Genomic DNA, 17,798 nt, shown 5'->3' on the forward strand with positions numbered 1-17,798 from the left:
ATTGTGAATGGCCTCGCAATGTGGAAAACTAATGTTCCAATAAGATGTTCGGAAGATGTGGTTTGAAGCACTGCTGGGATAAACGACGCAGTGTACAAACATTGTGACTAAAGCATGCATGGAGTGGTTCCAGCAACATGCTTAGACACACACTAACTGTAAAGTAATGCAAACACTGTAATGACAGTTGTAATGCACAAGTATCGCACAATGACTCAGAGCACTACGTCAACTGGACACAACGTACTCTGCGATGCGAATTGATTTAAGCTTCATGCCTGCGTGGTATGGGTCTGTACCGCTGTTCTACCTCTATAGAGCCTATGAAAGCTTGAACCAATTTCAGGAGGGAGTGGTACTTGCTACGCCATTGGTGACAGTCTTCAGACCAATGGTATATACTCGCTTGTATTGACCAATTTATCATTACACGCTTCAAAGCTTGGTCCTTCATTCTCATGTCTTTTCCTAATTTCTCCTACAATGAGGACCTGCCATTAAACCGCGGTGTAACATTGCTGGCCTTAAGTGACAACACTCGCGAGGCGCTGTTGGCCAGATAAACGTGGAACATCACGCACCAGTTTATTCGCTTATGGCAGCTGCTTTCTGTCGGCGTGGGGTATGGAATTTCAAAACATAAACAACCTTGGCTCTTGTAGGTTTGTCAGGGAAATGGAAATAATTGAGCCATGAGGCAAAAGATAACTTGTGGGGAGAGAAGGACTCTCAGTTCCACCGCTTAGATACGTGCCTGCCTGTCATTGAATTCTACTTCGTGTGAATTCTTATTTCCATGGCAAGGGGAGATGAAACTTGTTCGCTCTTGAAATTTCATTGTCGCACCGATAGTTGCTACCAGCCATAGGTCGGCAAAAATATTGAAGCTCTTACATTTACTCAAGGAAATATATTTGCGCTTAATGCTCGCTCGGACTCAAAAATTTTCGTCAACAGGACTTATTCAGACTCGGATTCATTAAACCTTCTCAACCAGACTCGCTCGGACTCAGACTACCAACCATATTACTCGGCCGGACTCGCTCAGACCCATGGCTTTACCTGAGCCTGAGTGTATCACTGAAGAGTCTGTTAGCATAAGTTTTCGATCATGGTGTCGATGCTCGCTCTTTAACACCAGTATCTCCATGATCGGTGCTCTTGGTACATCTTTTGCTCTTGTACCTTCAAATACGCTTTATCAGTGGTTTCAATCAGGTAGGACATTTATGAAATATGCAGCTCGCACTAGATATTTCTATCAAAAAGTTTCCTCGAAATAGTTTGTGGTAGGAAGTCATGGCACCCCCCTAACTCACGCCTCTGATAAATAAGTCTGAGGTGGCGCAAACCGCTAGTGCGTGAGATATCTGCTAACAGACTGAGTATAATATATGTAAGCCAATATAAAGGCTGATAGTAATGCTGAAGCTGAGTAGATAGGACCATATGTCGGCAATCAAAGGTGGAGCTCGCTCGGACTCATTCAAGAAGTATATTGTGGGACGCTAGCGCAGGCGAAGATTGATTCACCCGAAAGCCGTGAATCTTAAATGATAACTGGCTTTTATTTCCTCTTCTCTGGGAGAGAGGGATGCCAGAGGAGAAGGATGCCTGCGCACGAGCAGGCTCCGGTTACCGCGGCGCCTGGCGGGGCGCGGCCACCTAATCTAAAACACACGTCCAAGTGGCGGTGAGTGGCGCGCTGATAGCGTGCACCACAATATTTCGCGCTTAGGGCTCACTCGGACTCAAACTCGCCAAAAATATTGCTCACTCGGACTCACTCAGACTCGTACTCACCTCCCGATCAAAGTCCTAGCGAGTCTGAGTGAGTCGACTCGTGAGTGACTTTGTTGACCTATGCTACCAGCACAGGTCCGATGCGCAAGTGGTACTTGCTATGCCTTGGAATGACAGTCTTCAAACCAATGGTACATGCTCGCTTGTATGACCAGTTTATCCACTGGCCGGAGGCAAAGCCACTTGCTAACTTTACTGCAGGGTCTGTGGGCTAAGACATCCTCAATATTGTCACGCGGTCGTGACGTCGACGAAGGCATCAGACAGCGTGGCAATAGTGGGTGTGGCAATATTGCCACACGCACTTCTTTTTCTATTTTTATGTAACCAGCCTGTTACACGTGTAACCACTACCTTTCCCAAAGTGTGCCCAAACATCTGGGAACATTCCTGATTATTTTAGGATCCTCCGATAGAATTGTGCCCCCAGCACAAACAATAAGAGTTCATTCTGGAACTAAACCGGCCGCCAACAATGACGTTGAATCTGTATAAACGCCAACGTGCTTTACTGCTGATCAAATTACCAATGATCAATGTCTGCGCTTGCCGTTTCCACTGCACCTTGCGTGTTGCTTCGTTTGCTGGGCACAAGTTCGCACATGAAAGAGTTTCAGCTTTACGCTGCATTTTCCTTTCTTCACTGTCACAACCACGTGACAATATCTGGATATCTTTTTACAGCGTACCTCACGCCGTAACAGACTGCTTGAGAGTATTCGAGTCAACCCTTTTTCAAGCTTTCTCCCGTCTGCTGGAAGTGGTGTGCCGATAGGAACCACAGCGCACCACCCAAGTTTAAATCACGTGCAAAAACGTTTTTCACTTCGTTTGCAAAACTGCTATTCCATGGACACAGCACCTTGCTACGGTTCTCCTGGGTCTCTGCACACTGTCGGGAAATAAGACACTTGGTTCTCCTCGGTAGAGCTAATGTTCGGCACGACACTTCGCATGCCTGGCGAGATCTTTGTCCCGGGACTAACATCCGCTGTCGTGTAATCCTACGCGGAACTCCTGCAAACTCCCATGGCTACTTTTGGATGCCACTGCCATTTTGTCATGACCTCATAGCGCATCTTTAGCTCTTACTGCCCGCATACCGTTTTTTCTCGTGTATAACCTGCCCCTGCGTATAATGGGCACCCACTCTAGGAGCTTTGGAAAAATTTGAAAGAAGGTCTCTGCGTATTGGCAGTAAGCCACCTTTCTTGAGCTGCCGTGAAGCCCCCTTCAAAGCCGAAAGTCTCATATTAGCAGCACCACAACCTTAGCTCTCAATTTTCTGTCCTTTTCGTGCGGGTTGTATCTGAGAAAATAAGGTGCTTATGTACCACAACGCTAGCCGCACTTCTTTACAAGCGCCTTACGGCAGTTGCTTTGACGTCCTCAAGGGCGACGCTAAGCATTTGAAAACGCTCATTAAAGGGGTACTGACACCATTTTTCGAAGGCGAGTTTACTCTGCCATACAAGTCTCCTGCATACAGAGACGGCTCTGAGCAAGTGTGAAGCTCAGCAAATGCTGATAAGATATTTTATTTTGATAATAAAGCAATTTTCTCGTAGTGCACCTACCGACATCGACGCTAGCTTGACGTCGGGCTACAGTACTAATTCTGGTGACTTGAAGCAGCAGTCTGGCTAGTTGTGATGACGTCGGGTGCCAAAACTCCCAAAATGGCCGCTTGTATGTCACCAAGGGAGCCACGGTGCGGAGCGGCCGAGGAAACTTCACTATATCTTGCGCAAGCACATGACGAGAAGCCCACACCGTGTTGTGATGTCAGGGTACAGTAGGAACCGACACTATCTTTTAAAAGCATACTGTAATTACTTTTTCAATGTGCACTTGCGCTTAGCAGTACGTTTCCTAGGCTCCTGAGGGCTTGGGCTCTTATTTGATGGAAGAAAACAAGAAATGAAAATTTTCGTGTCAGTACTCCTTTAATGGACCTGAAGATCGATCGTTTGAAGCCAGCCCATCTGGACTTTGGCAATGTCATTCTACCAACATAAACTGCTCAGTGTCTATGCCTTCCTCGCTCGAGGAAGCAAAACGGGGCAGGATTCCTTTACCGGGCATCATATTTTCTCGCATATAAGCACCCCAGCATATAACCTACTCCTGCTCCCCCAAAGAGAAAAAACATCCCTGCTTACCAACCGCAAATTCAATTGTGCCAATTAATTTTACACCTTGATAGAAAGAGCCTCGGCAAACTATGTATGCTCAAAAATTACAACAAACAACTTTATTTTCACTTAATTTCAGCCACCTGTGTCACTCCCCCGTCCTCGCCTACTGTCACTTCACCTTACTTGCATTGCCCTTGAAAGAATCGCCCAGAACCCACTTCGCAGACCGAAATTCGCGTAAAAACAATAACCCCGACTTTACCCTTGAATTTTCTGTAGTTTTTTGTGTGGCTTATACGCCAAAAAATTCGGCAGATCCCACGTACCGTGGGAGTCGATGTTATGCGAAGCATGCGCCGGGTAGGTGACTGTGGCGTAACTTTTTTACTTAGCGACACGTTACAAAATGACGGTAAGGTTTGTATAAATTTTATACGCACACATATATATACGTTGAAGAGCCGCATATGTGTTATATAACCAGTTGTTTACGGTTGGGTAACGCTGCCAATGGCAACGTGGGTATTACCAACACCAGAAGCGGTAAGCTGATATGTAGTGCTTATACTTCTCTTATGATGCAGAACGCATGCACGTTTCACGAACCCGTGTGCATGTGTGCAAGAAGTTCTTGACAGTTCTTGAACAAGGGCATCATCACCGTGATCAGTGAGCACATGCAGCTGGTCATGACATGTTATAGGATCCGGTCGTGATCGTGGTGACGAGGGGTCTATGTGTAGTGAAGTATGTGGTATAGTAGAGCTGTGGGAATTTGTGGATGCCTCGATCATTTCGTCGAGAAATTGTCTGTCGACAGAGCCGGCGACATGTCGGAACCTGAAGCCACCCTTCGCGTTGGTGAGGGTATAGGCCGTCGAGGCTGGTAGGCTGGATAGTGCTACGTAGACCGACATCAGTGGATGGTGTTTGTCGTATTCGTAGACTATCGGGCGTATGTGGCCTACGTAGCCTCGTCTACAACGCGGCTGTCGATCAATCTGGCATCTTTCTCGGTCAGCATGAGGCATCACCCATCCTCGTGGGAATGAGAGGGCACTGCGTCGTTCCGGTGGAAGAAGTGCACCTTAGGCTGCGGTGATGGATGATATCATATGTAACTTTCGTTAATGTATTCCTCCGGGGTCGAGCAATGCTTCAATATAGCTTGCTGAATCATAGAAATACCAACATAATGTTATTGGACTGCTATAAAAGCCGAGCCAACACTGCAACTACAGGCGTTAATCTGATATGACGCCTGTATCGTTGGAGTACACATCGTAGGAGTATCATGTAGTGTTTATTGCTTCTTGTAAATTAGATAGCCAGCACCACAACCACATTTGACGTTGCACCGATATTACGCCCGCGTAGGCTGTTTTTCCAAACCAGTTTATAGACCTGGCGTGGCTCAGTGGTAGAATACCTGATTGCCACGTAGATGCTTGGGTTCAATTCCTGCTAGGATCCTAATTTTCATTTTTCATTATTTCCATTCCTTGAGTCAACGCTGCCGACGTTGGTTTTCCTTAACGCTCTAGCATTTAAGTTACCAATATCTGTTCTCGCCGTTCCTGGGTAGATATAAACTGTCAATCACCTGTGGCGCATACCCGTACACCACGGCCCGTGGTAACGGGTATGTGCCACACGTGTCTAGTGGAAAGGGTTTTGACGACGTACGCGACAGGATTTTAACGTTATTCATGTCATGACCCGGCAATCATATTCATAAAATCCTGTTACCCTCCCATGCAAATTTTGGTCTACACCAAGTTAAGGAGGCGATCATGAGAGCCCCCAGACGTAGGCGGCTAGATAGATAGATAGATAGATAGATAGATAGATAGATAGATAGATAGATAGATAGATAGATAGATAGATAGATAGATAGATAGATACGTAGATAGAAACGCTCAAAGTGCCAGAGGTTCGCTAATAAATGCTTCGCATTTAAAAATATGGTAGTTTGCGGGTTGAGGGAGGGGGTTGGCTAATTGGTAAGATATTACTGCGGTAGCATTTATTGGCCACTCCAGGCACATTGTTGTGAACAAAGTCCGAATCAGTGAGATACCCCCCCCCCCCCGGTCGCGTGTTCGTCTGTGTGCCAGTAAAAGCGCGTGAGGGCTGCCTACAGTCGGCGCCGCTCACGCAGAGACGAAATGCGCCTCCGCCGCGCGAAAGGCGGCGCATGGAGGGGCGCCGGAGGGAACGGCTGCGTGGTTCCAGCAACAAATGCGTACTTTGACCGGGCCGGGTGTGGTCGGGCGCCGTATCTTTAGAGAAGATCAGCAGACGGCGCATGCTTCTGCGTGAGTGTTGTGCTTTCGCGCTTAGTTCGCTGCAGCGGCCGCGTTTTAGCGCCAATGTATTGCTTGAGTTACGCCATGCAGGTCGCATGCAGCGGGCACCGTGCAGTCAAGCTTTCCATTGTGACTGCATGAAGCGCCATAGCGCACTGCCTAGCGAATGAAAAAAAAAAAGCAATACTGAGCCGGGCTTGGACAAGACTCGAACGCGGTGCGCGCGTCTCATTTTCTTCGTGCTCCTAGCGGCGAATGCCAGCGACCTTGGGACGCCCACGGAGCTCCCTATGGTCAGTGAACGGTGCCTTTTCTTGGCAATGGAGGGACAGCTACGAGAGCGGAGCTTCTGCACATGTACTCCTACGCGTAGTAGTCTGGTTTGGTGCGCGTTTCTTACAATTGTGGAAAGCGATCGCTGCACGGCATAAGCATTATATAGCATTTAACTTCCTAGACGACCATTTGTTGGTGAAATTCGTCGCAAGTTTTTTTTAGGCGAGTAGACGGAAGAACCAGAATGAGACGGACGTTCACCCGAAGACGCAAACGCTATTTAGCGTTTGAGGCACGCGTGAAAGACGGGTCTTTCTCACGCGTTGCGAAAACCCGAAATGACAATGTCTGAGTTTAAACAAACATAGTTATCTCACTGGTGTATGTTATGCGTCCTGTACAAAACGAAGGAATTTCGTTTCATTTCTCATGTACAAAACACGGACGCAGTGGTGGGACTACATTCATGAGCGGTAGCACCAACGCAATTCGGCTCTGTAGCCTTCGCTTCATTGCCAAGAGTTTTCCGCGAATTTAAAATTTTTTTTTATAGACTTACTCGCGTAACATCGTAATTGTTGCTTTCGCATTCATTGCTTTTTACTCTCAATGCAACTGTGCTGGGGACGAGACATCAGAGTAGAAGAGGAAGAAGACGCGACGCACGCGCATTTTTGTTCTGTAGTGGGTAGCGTACTTAAGAGTCGGTCGCTGACAAAGTGACCGTCTGCCATCGGCGTTCGACCACGCTCGTGCGCCGCCATTCCTCTGGGAACCGACCTACCAGTCGAGCACCGCAGCCACCATGCCTGTCAGAGTGTACCTGGGTAACGAATCTCAATTTCTTTGGGCCTCCTGTTCCCGCAGTGTCTTTGTCTATCGTGTTTTACCGCGTGCAAGCCGCAGAAAATAGCTCCGAACAGAAAATTCGGAGCTAGTCGGGGAGCGGGTCGTTCGCGAATTTCGGCGTGCAAGGTGTCTTCACCGCACTGCTTCACGGCAATGCAAGGGAAGTGCCTTCTCGGCAGTGCCCGGACATCTTTCTTTTTTAAATCGTTCCGTGGTTTGGGCTTCGTGCAGGGCGCGGCTTATGCGCGATGAAATACGGTATTTCTTGTTCCTCCTACCGAAGTAGGCAGTTGTTATGCCCCTTTAAGTGGCAGTTGTCAGCCTGCTCCTTCCCCTGCTTCTTTTGAGGCAGAAGTTCAGGGAAAGATGGAAACTTTAAGAGATGGAAAATTTTTTAACATGAAGTGTCACTGGAGCTAACATTTTGACAAGTGGTCCTTTCTAAATTCTCACCATTTTTTTTTTAGTTTATGTGCGTGCATAGCAAGTCGTAAAAAAATTAGTGCAGGTTGCATGAAGTTGCGCAAGGTTGGGTCACATCAGAGCTGGTGGCCACCTGGCTGATCCTGGCTTGGCTAGGCTTTTACCCTCTTGCCTCTTTCCCACCCGTTGCTATACTATACTATACTACATGGCTATACTATACTACATGACCACTCGTTTCAGCTTCTCTTGTTAACAATCTCTACAGAGTTCTTGGGCGGTGATTGTGAGCGCATGCCGGTTCATGATGAAAGCCACTAAAACGTCGAAATCGGAAAAACTGAGAGGCAGATGCAGAGACAGTGACACAGAGGTGGCACTGTCTCTGCTTCTGCCTCTCGGTTTTTCCAGATTTCGACGTTTTCGTGGATTTCTTCGAGTGTAACAATGTACCAGCTTCTCCAACGAGCAACCCTCCGGTTCATGATGATGATAATTTTCTCTCTGTGACACCTGGCAAAACATCTCTGCTCAAATAGATTAGTGTGAGCGTAACATTCACTTTTCATCTGCTTCACCGGTATATGCAAATAGTCATTGTCGGTGATGCTCGGCATGCGGCTCGGCCGAATAAACTGCATTGAGGTAACAGCTATACATTAACAGTGTCGTGTCCTTCTTGTCCCCTTTGTCCCCGTCCAAAGTGCGCTACTTCACAATATAGGTATAATGAACAGCTATACATAAGAAGACATGTTTACTATAAAAAAAAAATGTGGACGAGAAGAAGGAATACAGGAGAGGGTAGTAAACATGTCCTATTATTCAGGTTGCCAACTAGCCCAACTTTCCGCCTTAAATGTATCGGCTATACATCTTGCAATGTCGTGAAAGTAAAAAATTATCATAATAAATGTAGTACTACAGCGCATAGTGATGTGTAATTAGTAGCACAACTGAGCAAGCAGGAGCGAGTGCTAAGAGGTGGCTATGCTGTGTTCCCATGGCACCACCACATGAATATATAAACTGAAACTGGTCTTCAAGAGGATATTATAAAAAATACTTGGGGCGTGCTGATTCTTGTAGTATGTACATTATTGTACATGTTGTAGGCTTGGTAACTGCAGGACCCTTCAAACAAGGGAGTTGATCTGAAGTGACTAGTGAAAAGCATGGACCTTCTATCGATTGACCAGTGAAATTCAGATTTTTTGCTGCTGAGCAAAAAAAAAACTCTTCTGAATCTACCAGTGAAAGACTCCATTAGATTCACTACTCCAGAAGCATTTAATAGGATAGGAAAAGTTGAAGATGTCATGGCAGCATTCACCATCCTGTACACAATGCGGGCTACAGGATGCTTTAGCTGCAATTCCAGTCTGTGTTCTGCGTGTAACCAGTATAGTATTTTCCATACATTCTTTGTTGCACACAAGCAGTTGCATAGTAGCTGCACAGAGTTGTTGCACATCTTGTGTGCCTGTTTTGTCCAAACAAGAATTTATAGCAGTGACTATGCAGCTATGCCTAACAGTTCCACTGCATTTGCAACTGCCTGTGGTGTGCATCAGTTGCACAAACAAAAACAATATCTTTTTAACGTAATAATGTGTGTCACCGAAATCTCACCGTTGGCGTCAGCAGTGTTTGCCGTGAGTGAGGAATAGCAAAGGACGCAAAGAATAAAAATCGGGCGTTCAAGCCGAAATCGTACCCAGGCCTTCTGCGTGCCACTTGGGTGTTCTACCACAGAGCCAAGCCAATGGTTGAAACTGCTTCAAGAAATAACCCTTTATACACGCATCACGTAGTGCTAGGAGTGACATTAACTGATGTAATAGTGCGTGGCAGAAGCACAGAATCGCATCAGGCATCGCACCGTTTGAGTTGTGCAACGAGTGGGTGGCTTAAAGGCCCGCCCATTACAAAGTGCCGAGCCATTATTAGTCATCATCATCAGCCACAGCATCAGCAAAGTGTGAAGCTACATGGGTGTGTGTATTACCTTACGGATGCATAGTGGGTGCTTCACTACTTTGCAAAACGATGAATTATGCTTACAATACTGAATCGGGGCGAGTTTGTAAGATACAAACACACCTTGTAAACTGTAAGACCTTAGCGATCGTCTTGTGTCTTTGTTCCTTGCTTGTGTCTTTGTTTTGTGCACTGCCTGCTCAAAGATGAACTGTACTTGCAGTAGGCACCCTAGGAGAGTTTACACCAGCCAATGGCACGCGCGCATACATTAGTTTCCTGGCGGTGTGATCGAACAGTCCACTGACAAGCGAAACGTGGCAATCAAATGAGAAAGTGACACAAACGGGGCCCGAATTATGCTATCGCGTTTTGTTCTTAAATGTGAAGCTAAAGCTTCCTCCAAATTTTTTTCTTGCTTTCTTTTCCATTTTTCAGGCCTTGCCCATGGCGATCCCTCCTTGATGGAACAACAGCGCCCTCTGATGTCCTCAGGTATGTCTTCCTTCTCAACAACTGCTCTTGCTTTATCGAACTTTAAAGAAAAAGTATGATTCTTCCTCCACTTCCCACCAAGATTGCCATTCTCAGTGATTGGAAAGAAAAATATCGTATTTATACCAAAAAAAGCTGTTTTTTTTTCAATCATTTGCTTAAAGGTGTACTGAAAGGACACACTTAAAGTGGTAGTCAAGTAGATGAACCAATATATCTTGTTAATTTAGTAAGAGTTTCGTTTTTAGAAGTGAAAACTCGTGTCAGTGTCGTATTTTTTTGCAATTTCTGTTGACGGATCTCCTCCGATACCAATGTGTGATGTCATGATGCGATTTATTTCAAAGTACCTTTTTTGTGTTTCTGTCATTACTCTGCTAAAGGATTAACAACACGTGCTCGGAACTTATGCTAAGTTCGGTTCCTGAGTATGTTAAGATATGCTTACATTTTTCTCTTTAATGCCCTTAACAGTTACACATTATTGTTCTTTTAGAACAATGCCAGTCTCAAACTTTTGTTCGATCAATTGGAAGAGTAGATGCACCATACTACTGAATCACGTTGCTTATACTGCTTCATGTCGCTACAGAAAGCAGATGTCCTCAAACTATTGCAAAATATGTCTGTAGGCTCTCATGTGTCACTGAGATAACTGATGTCGTGGGGCTTGTGTTGTGGCTGTGTTTGAAACATAGGCACAGGATGACGAGAATTGCAGTTTCACATTGTGTTTGTGCAAAATAAGAACTGGATTTGCCGATTTGTTCAGTAAATAAAGGATTTCTAGTGTAATCAATATTCGTTTGTTTTTCTAGTAGCTTCGATGATCTGACATTAGTTTAATTGGGGCATTTCTTCCCGGTCCTGTGAAATTCGAATGAATGAGGTTTTACTCGTGGCTCTCTTTTATTTAAAAAACAGCAAATATTCAATATTCAAGTGCTACTCTTCCTTGAATAAATTCATCGTTGAAGACATCCTTCATTCAGCCGCAGTGGAACTTTATATCTTCACTACTGCGGCGAATGGGCCTGTTGGTACAACATAGTATTATCATTGTATGTACTGCCTTTATATCTTTTTATTGGCATAGTTATATCATCTAATGTTCTTATCAAAGGTTGGTATGTTTAAGTGGTAATCAGTGCATCTTTGTTGATTGTTTCCTGTTTGTGCCTTTGCCGTGCAGCTTGGAGTCAGACGACGCTCACAATACCTCCAGATGTTGATCTCAACGTGGTTTTGGGTAAGCCAGCGCATGCAGTGATGCGCATTTATAATGATGCCTGTACATTAAAGCAAAAGACTCTGGCAGAGATGTAGACAACGAGAAGTATGATGGGGAAATGTTTCTTAATGTTTGTGACAGAAAGCAGAGCTAGTTGCTAAGGATTCATCGTTATGAGGGGCCCTGCAACGCTATTTCGGCATCGTCAGAAAACACTGCTGATTGGTAGTCGGGGCGCCCGAGAACACGCGAGCCAAACATTGTAGCGCAGCACACTGCCTGGAATTCGCAATTAACTCTCGAAGTCGGCTAGAAATCGTTCGCCCTTCACTCGACAAATGATGCCATAAGCCCAACGACCGTGCCACAAGCAAGAAGTGCACAGCCATTGGCCGATTTGAGCATCATGAGCTGCATATAGTTCCTGCATTCGCCACGGGATGCAGTGACGTGCCAGCGCGCTTGCTCGCGATCACACTGAATGTAAGCTGCACATTTGAAGAAAAAAAAAAAGAACAGGAAGTGCTCAAGGTCGTGATGTGCAGGGACGGACGGACGTAGCTTCTTGCCCCCTTGTCACCCCTTACCCCGCTCAGCTTTCAGTGTGCTCGCTGGTACAAAAGGAGAAAGAGAACGCTTAAAGCATGCGTCAAATCCTCGTAACTCCAATTGTACTTGATGGATTACAAGCCTTCTTGTGATGGTTGATTCGTGAGGCAATAGACTTCTTTAATGAAGCCATTTGATGATTACTTCGAAAAGTATTGCAGGGCCCCTTTGAGGGGAACCTTGCTTTAGAAACATGTCTTTCGTTTCTCTGTGCATTTTCGTGAAACATTTGCAACCTGTCCATTTTTATGTGCCGATTCCAAACATGCAATTGATTTTTCTAATACTATAGTTTTTGAAATATAAAGTACGTGTTGTATTATTTGGAGCAAGATCTTCTAAACTCCTAGAGTTGCAAAGTAAATCAACATGTCACAATGATCTGCAATAAGAACTGTATGCAGTGAAACAAGAATGGACTTTATAAACCCATTTGAACAAAAGTTGTAGTATGTTGGTTACATGCGAGTGAGCTGATGTCAAGCTGGAATTTTGTTCACCATAGTTCAGTATGCTGTAACTTTTGTTCAAATGGGCTTAGAGTACCTGTTCTTGTTTATTGCATACAGTTTTGATTCCGGATTATTGTGTTATATTGAATTGCTCTATAACTCTCACAGTTAAGAAAAAAATCTTTCTCCTAATAAGGTGCATAAAATGATTGATATGTAAAAAAATGCATGTTGTACCAGAAAAATTATTGCACATTCGAAATTGCCACATACATGGGCATAAACTGGGAAATTTTTATAAAAATGCACTCAAAGATTAAGGAATATGCTTCTAAAGCAGGTCCCTCCTTAAAGAATGTAAGGTGTGCAAACACTGTGTTTGCGTTGTGTTGTTCTCTTCTCTTGAGTCTGTGTTTCCATGTCTCACCTTTTTTATAATTTCTTAATGGATGAGCATGGTTCAATAGCAAAAAAGCAAAACTTCGTGCTGGTGATTGTTTCAGCTCGGTTGGCAAGGTTTGGACGAAGACGTATCGGCACCCAATTTGTTAAAATTGGTCATTGGTGATGTCAACAAATTAAAAGTCTTGTGTTTGCGATCACTGAAGTACAAATGATGGCATATGCAGTTTTCCTGTAACCTAACAAAGAGCAAAATATCTCGCACCTGTAACATAAACATTGCTCTAAAGTATCACAGTTGGTCGTACGAGTTCGTGCTGTTTGCATTCTACACTAAGTTGCTCAAAGACCACTGACTACGCTGTTTGCATTTGGCTGAGTGAACACAGCAGTACATTTTGAATCGCAATTTACTAGTAGTACATATCTGACCACGGTGCAGTGTTATTGCCAGAAGCAGGTGTCTTCACATAAAAGCAGCTTCAATTCATCACGTCTTATGCAAAATCTGCAACTAAACATTTCGTAGCGAAATCCTTTTGCCAGTCTAATTGTTGCTGGTAGAATTTCTGGGTTTCTAGTGCTCGCTTCTTGCATGTTTTAGCACTACGTACTTCAACTGTGTAAACACCAATAACACACTTCTGACACTCTCGTCAGCAGAACGGCGAGTGTGCAAGCTAGCGTGTGGTCACCTGTGTACATACCTGTTCAAGGCATGTTACAATCCACCACTGTGGCTAAACACTTGCATTGTTAAGCATGAGGGCATGGGCTCGATTCCCAGCCACTGCGGCTGCATGTCAATGGGGGCATAATGCGAGGACGCCTGTACACTTAAATTTAAGTGCGTGTCGGAGTATCCCAGGAGGTAAAACTTAATATGGAGCCACTCACTACGGCGTGTCTTATAGCAACGCCTTGGTTTTTGCACGTAAAGCCTCCGAATTAATTTCCAATTTGTTTCGAAGGCACGTGATGTTGTTCGGGTACTGGCACCAATATTCGCAGCCAAGTTCACTCCGCCACACAAATCTCCTGTATACAGAGACAGCTCTGAGTATGGCTGAGACAGCTCTCGGTAAATGCTGATAAGGCATTTTATTTTGACATATAAAGTGAATTTGTGCTTGAGCGCACCTATTGACATCGACACTAGCAAGACGTTGAGCTACAGTATCAGTTCTGGCGACTCCATGCACCAATATGGCTAAGTGTGATGACGTCGTGTGCCAAAACCTACAAAATGGCTGCCTGGTGAGGCACGTTTCCACGAAGCGAAGCGGCCCTGGAAACGTCGCAGTATCTCGGGGCAAGCACGTGACGAGAAGCCCGTGTTGCCATGACGCCAGGGTGCAGTAGGAACTGAAACCAGCTTTTAAAAACCTGCTGTAATTCTTCAATCTGCACCCTTGCTTACCACTTCTCGGCTCTTGAGGAGTTGTCCTTTCATTCGACACAAAAGAATGACCGATAATTTTCGTTTCAGTACCCCGTTAAGGTATGATGCGCGATTGTTTTGCAGGAGACTACATGAAGTTTCAATCGGCACAAGACAAGCAAGCGGCCCATCAGGTGAACCACAGCCGCGACTCGCTTCGACGAAAGCTCTTCTGCAACACCGTTGAGGCGAAGACGCGCACTCCCGAGAGGTGCGCTTTAGCTGTGCTGTTTCTTTAGTTGCGCAAGAAGTGCAGGCACATGTTATAACTTGTCAGTCTTGCTTTCTACGCCACCGCAGTGGTTATGGTGCCCCTGAAGGTCGCGGGTTCGATCCCAGGCACGGCAGTTGCTTTTCGATGGAGGCAATATGCTAGAGACTCATGTCCTTAGATTTAGGTGTACACTGAAGAACCCCAGGTGGTCAAAATTTCCGGATTCCTCTACTACAGCGTGCCTCATAATCATATTTTGGTTTTGGCACATAAAAGCCCACAAATTAGTATTATATTGTTACGGGGAAAATACAATACTGAGTCAGTATCAAGCTACAGCACAGCTCACAACACAACGTCGACTTCACCTCTTTTTCAGCTCCCTTTTCAGGGTATAGCCCACTATGCCCTCTTAGCGTAGCTAAAACCACGCAACACAACCCCCGGCGGCAAAAGCGCCGACCCGGCGCGTCTATGGGACCACAGCAGAAGGTGGGTGGTAACGCTTGAGCCTGGATACGTGGACGACGTCACGGGATAACAGAGAAGAGTTTGTAGGATTAGCAGGGACAATTTCGTATGTAACGTCTGTCACTTGTCGAATCACGCGGTATGGCCCCGTGTATCGAGAAAGTAGCTTCTCAGAGAGACCGGCACGTCGCGTTGGGGACCAGAGAAAAACGAGGGAACCCGTTGGAAAACGTTCGTCACGATGCCGCTCGTCGTAACGGTGCTTCTGTGTTTCTTGAAAAGCCGTCAATCTGTTGCGGGCAAGCTGACGGGCGTGGTCAGCGCGGGCAATAGCGTCGCGTGCGTATTCCGTGGTCGACTCTGCAGCAGCCGGAAGGAAGGTATCCAATGGCAACGTTGGTTCGCGTCCAAACAAAAGGTAAAACGGTGAGTATCCAGCGGTGTCGTGCCGGGAGGAATTGTACGCGAACGTCACGTAGGGCAGTGCAAGGTCCCAGTCACGATGGTCGGTCGATACGTATTTCGAAAGCATGTCTGTCAGGGTCCGGTTTAAGCGCTCTGTCAGCCCGTTTGTCTGGGGATGGTAAGAGGTGGTGAGCTTATGCTGGGTGGAACAGGAACGCAGGATATCGTCAATGACTTGAGAAAGAAAAGTACGGCCTCGGTCTGTCAACAGTTGTCGTGGGGCACTGTGCACTAAAATAAGATCCCGAAGTAAAAAATCAGCGACGTCTGTAGCGCAGCTGGTTGGAAGGGCTCGCGTGATTGCGTAGCGGGTCGCATAATCGGTAGCAACGGCAACCCACTTGTTTCCTGAAGTGGATGTTGGAAAGGGACCGAGAAGGTCCAAAACGACTCGGAAGAAGGGCTCCGGTGGGATGTCGATAGGCTGAAGATACCCAGCAGGAAGTCCCGACGGCTTCTTGCGGCGCTGACAAACTTCGCAGGCGTTGACATAACGCTGCACAGAGCGTGCAAGGCCAGGCCAGTAGAAGCGGCGGCGCACACGGTCATACGTGCGAGAAACGCCAAGGTGACCAGCGGTTGGGGCGTCATGAAGCTCGTGGAGGACTGTGGAACGCAGGTGCTTTGGTACGACCGGCAGTAGAGCGGGTCCGGCAGGTGACAAATTACGCCGATATAAGGTGTCATCTTTGAAGGCAAACATGCGTACAGAGGCGTCGTGCGGGGAGGATCGCAGCCGTTGCATTATTTGACTGATATGCGGATCCCGACGCTGCTCGTCGCCGAGGCGAAGCAGCTGGGCGAGGGAAAATACGCAGTCGATCGAGGCAGTGCACGTAGAGGGCCGGTCAGCCACAGGGTAGCGGGATAGGCAATTCGCATCTTGGTGCAGTTTTCCACTCTTGTACACGACCGTGTAGGTATACTCCTGCAAACGGAGTGCCCAGCGAGCGAGACGACCTGTGGGATCTTTCAAAGAGGCAAGCCAACAAAGGGCATGATGGTCGGTGAGCACTGTAAACTGTCGGCCGTATAAATAAGGGCGAAATTTCGCAACTGCCCATACCAGAGCGAGGCATTCGCGCTCCGTGATTGAATAATTGCGCTCCGAAGTGGACAGCAGCCTGCTAGCATAAGCTATCACGTGATTCTGCCCACGTTGTCGCTGGGCCAACACAGCGCCGATTCCGTAACCACTGGCGTCAGTGCGGACTTCGGTTGGCGCGGCAGGGTTGAAGTGAGCCAGAACAGGGGATGATGTGAGCAGTGTGACAAGCTTGGAGAAAGCTGCTGCTTGCGGGGGACCCCAGCTAAAGGCGTGTCTTGTTTGAGCAGGTCCGTGAGAGGTCTAGCAATTTCGGCGAAGTCTTTGACAAACCGCCGAAAGTAGGAGCAGAGTCCCACAAAGCTGCGAACATCTTTGGCGGTTTTCGGCACAGGGAAGTCCTTCACGGCTCGAATTTTTTCCGGATCAGGTTGTATGCCGGAGGCATCAACAATATGCCCAAGGATCGTAATGCGGCGACGGCCGAACCGGCACTTGGACGAATTAAGCTGAAGTCCGGCGAGACGGAACACTTCAAGAATTGCTGAGAGTCTCTCAAGGTGCGTTTCGAACGTGGGCGAAAACACAATTACGTCGTCTAAATAACATAGACACGTAGACCACTTGAATCCGTGAAGCAGAGAATCCATCATTCGTTCGAATGTGGCTGGGGCATTACATAGGCCGAAAGGCATGACCTTGAACTGGTAAAGGCCGTCGGGTGTTACAAAGGCCGTCTTCTCTCGGTCCGCGGGATCCACAGCGATCTGCCAATATCCGGAACGGAGGTCGATGGAAGAGAAGTACGCGGCACCATGCAGACAATCAAGGGCGTCGTCAATTCGAGGTAGAGGGTAGGCGTCTTTCCTTGTGATGTTGTTGAGATGGCGATAGTCCACACAAAAGCGCCACGATCCGTCCTTTTTAACTAACACTACCGGGGACGCCCAGGGACTGGAGGACGGCTCTATAATGTCCTTCGCTAGCATCTTATTTACTTCCTGTTGGATGACGCTCCGCTCAGACGCAGACACTCTGTAGGGGCGGCGGTGAACAGGGTTGGCATCACCTGTGTGTATGTGATGCTGGACAACGGACGTCTGCCCTAGAGGTCGGTCACCGAAATCAAAAATGTCCTGGTAGGACCCGAGAACGCGCTGGAGGGCTTCAACGTGTTCAGGCAGAAGGTCAGCGG

At 46.8% G+C, this 17,798-nt stretch overlaps 1 protein-coding gene across 1 annotated transcript in view; it reads left to right on the plus strand.

The window, feature by feature from the left end:
• The window catches only part of LOC119405627 (protein aurora borealis), a 52,418-nt gene that overhangs the window by 26,244 nt on the left and 8,376 nt on the right, over positions 1-17,798 (plus strand). Inside the window, exon 7 of the mRNA XM_049419251.1 lies at positions 14,493-14,619. Within this exon, the coding sequence (XP_049275208.1) occupies positions 14,493-14,619 (127 nt within the window). The remainder of the gene's footprint in view (positions 1-14,492; positions 14,620-17,798) is intronic.

Source organism: Rhipicephalus sanguineus, chromosome 9 (genome assembly GCF_013339695.2).
Source record: "Rhipicephalus sanguineus isolate Rsan-2018 chromosome 9, BIME_Rsan_1.4, whole genome shotgun sequence".
NCBI classification, from domain to species: Eukaryota; Metazoa; Arthropoda; class Arachnida; order Ixodida; family Ixodidae; genus Rhipicephalus; species Rhipicephalus sanguineus.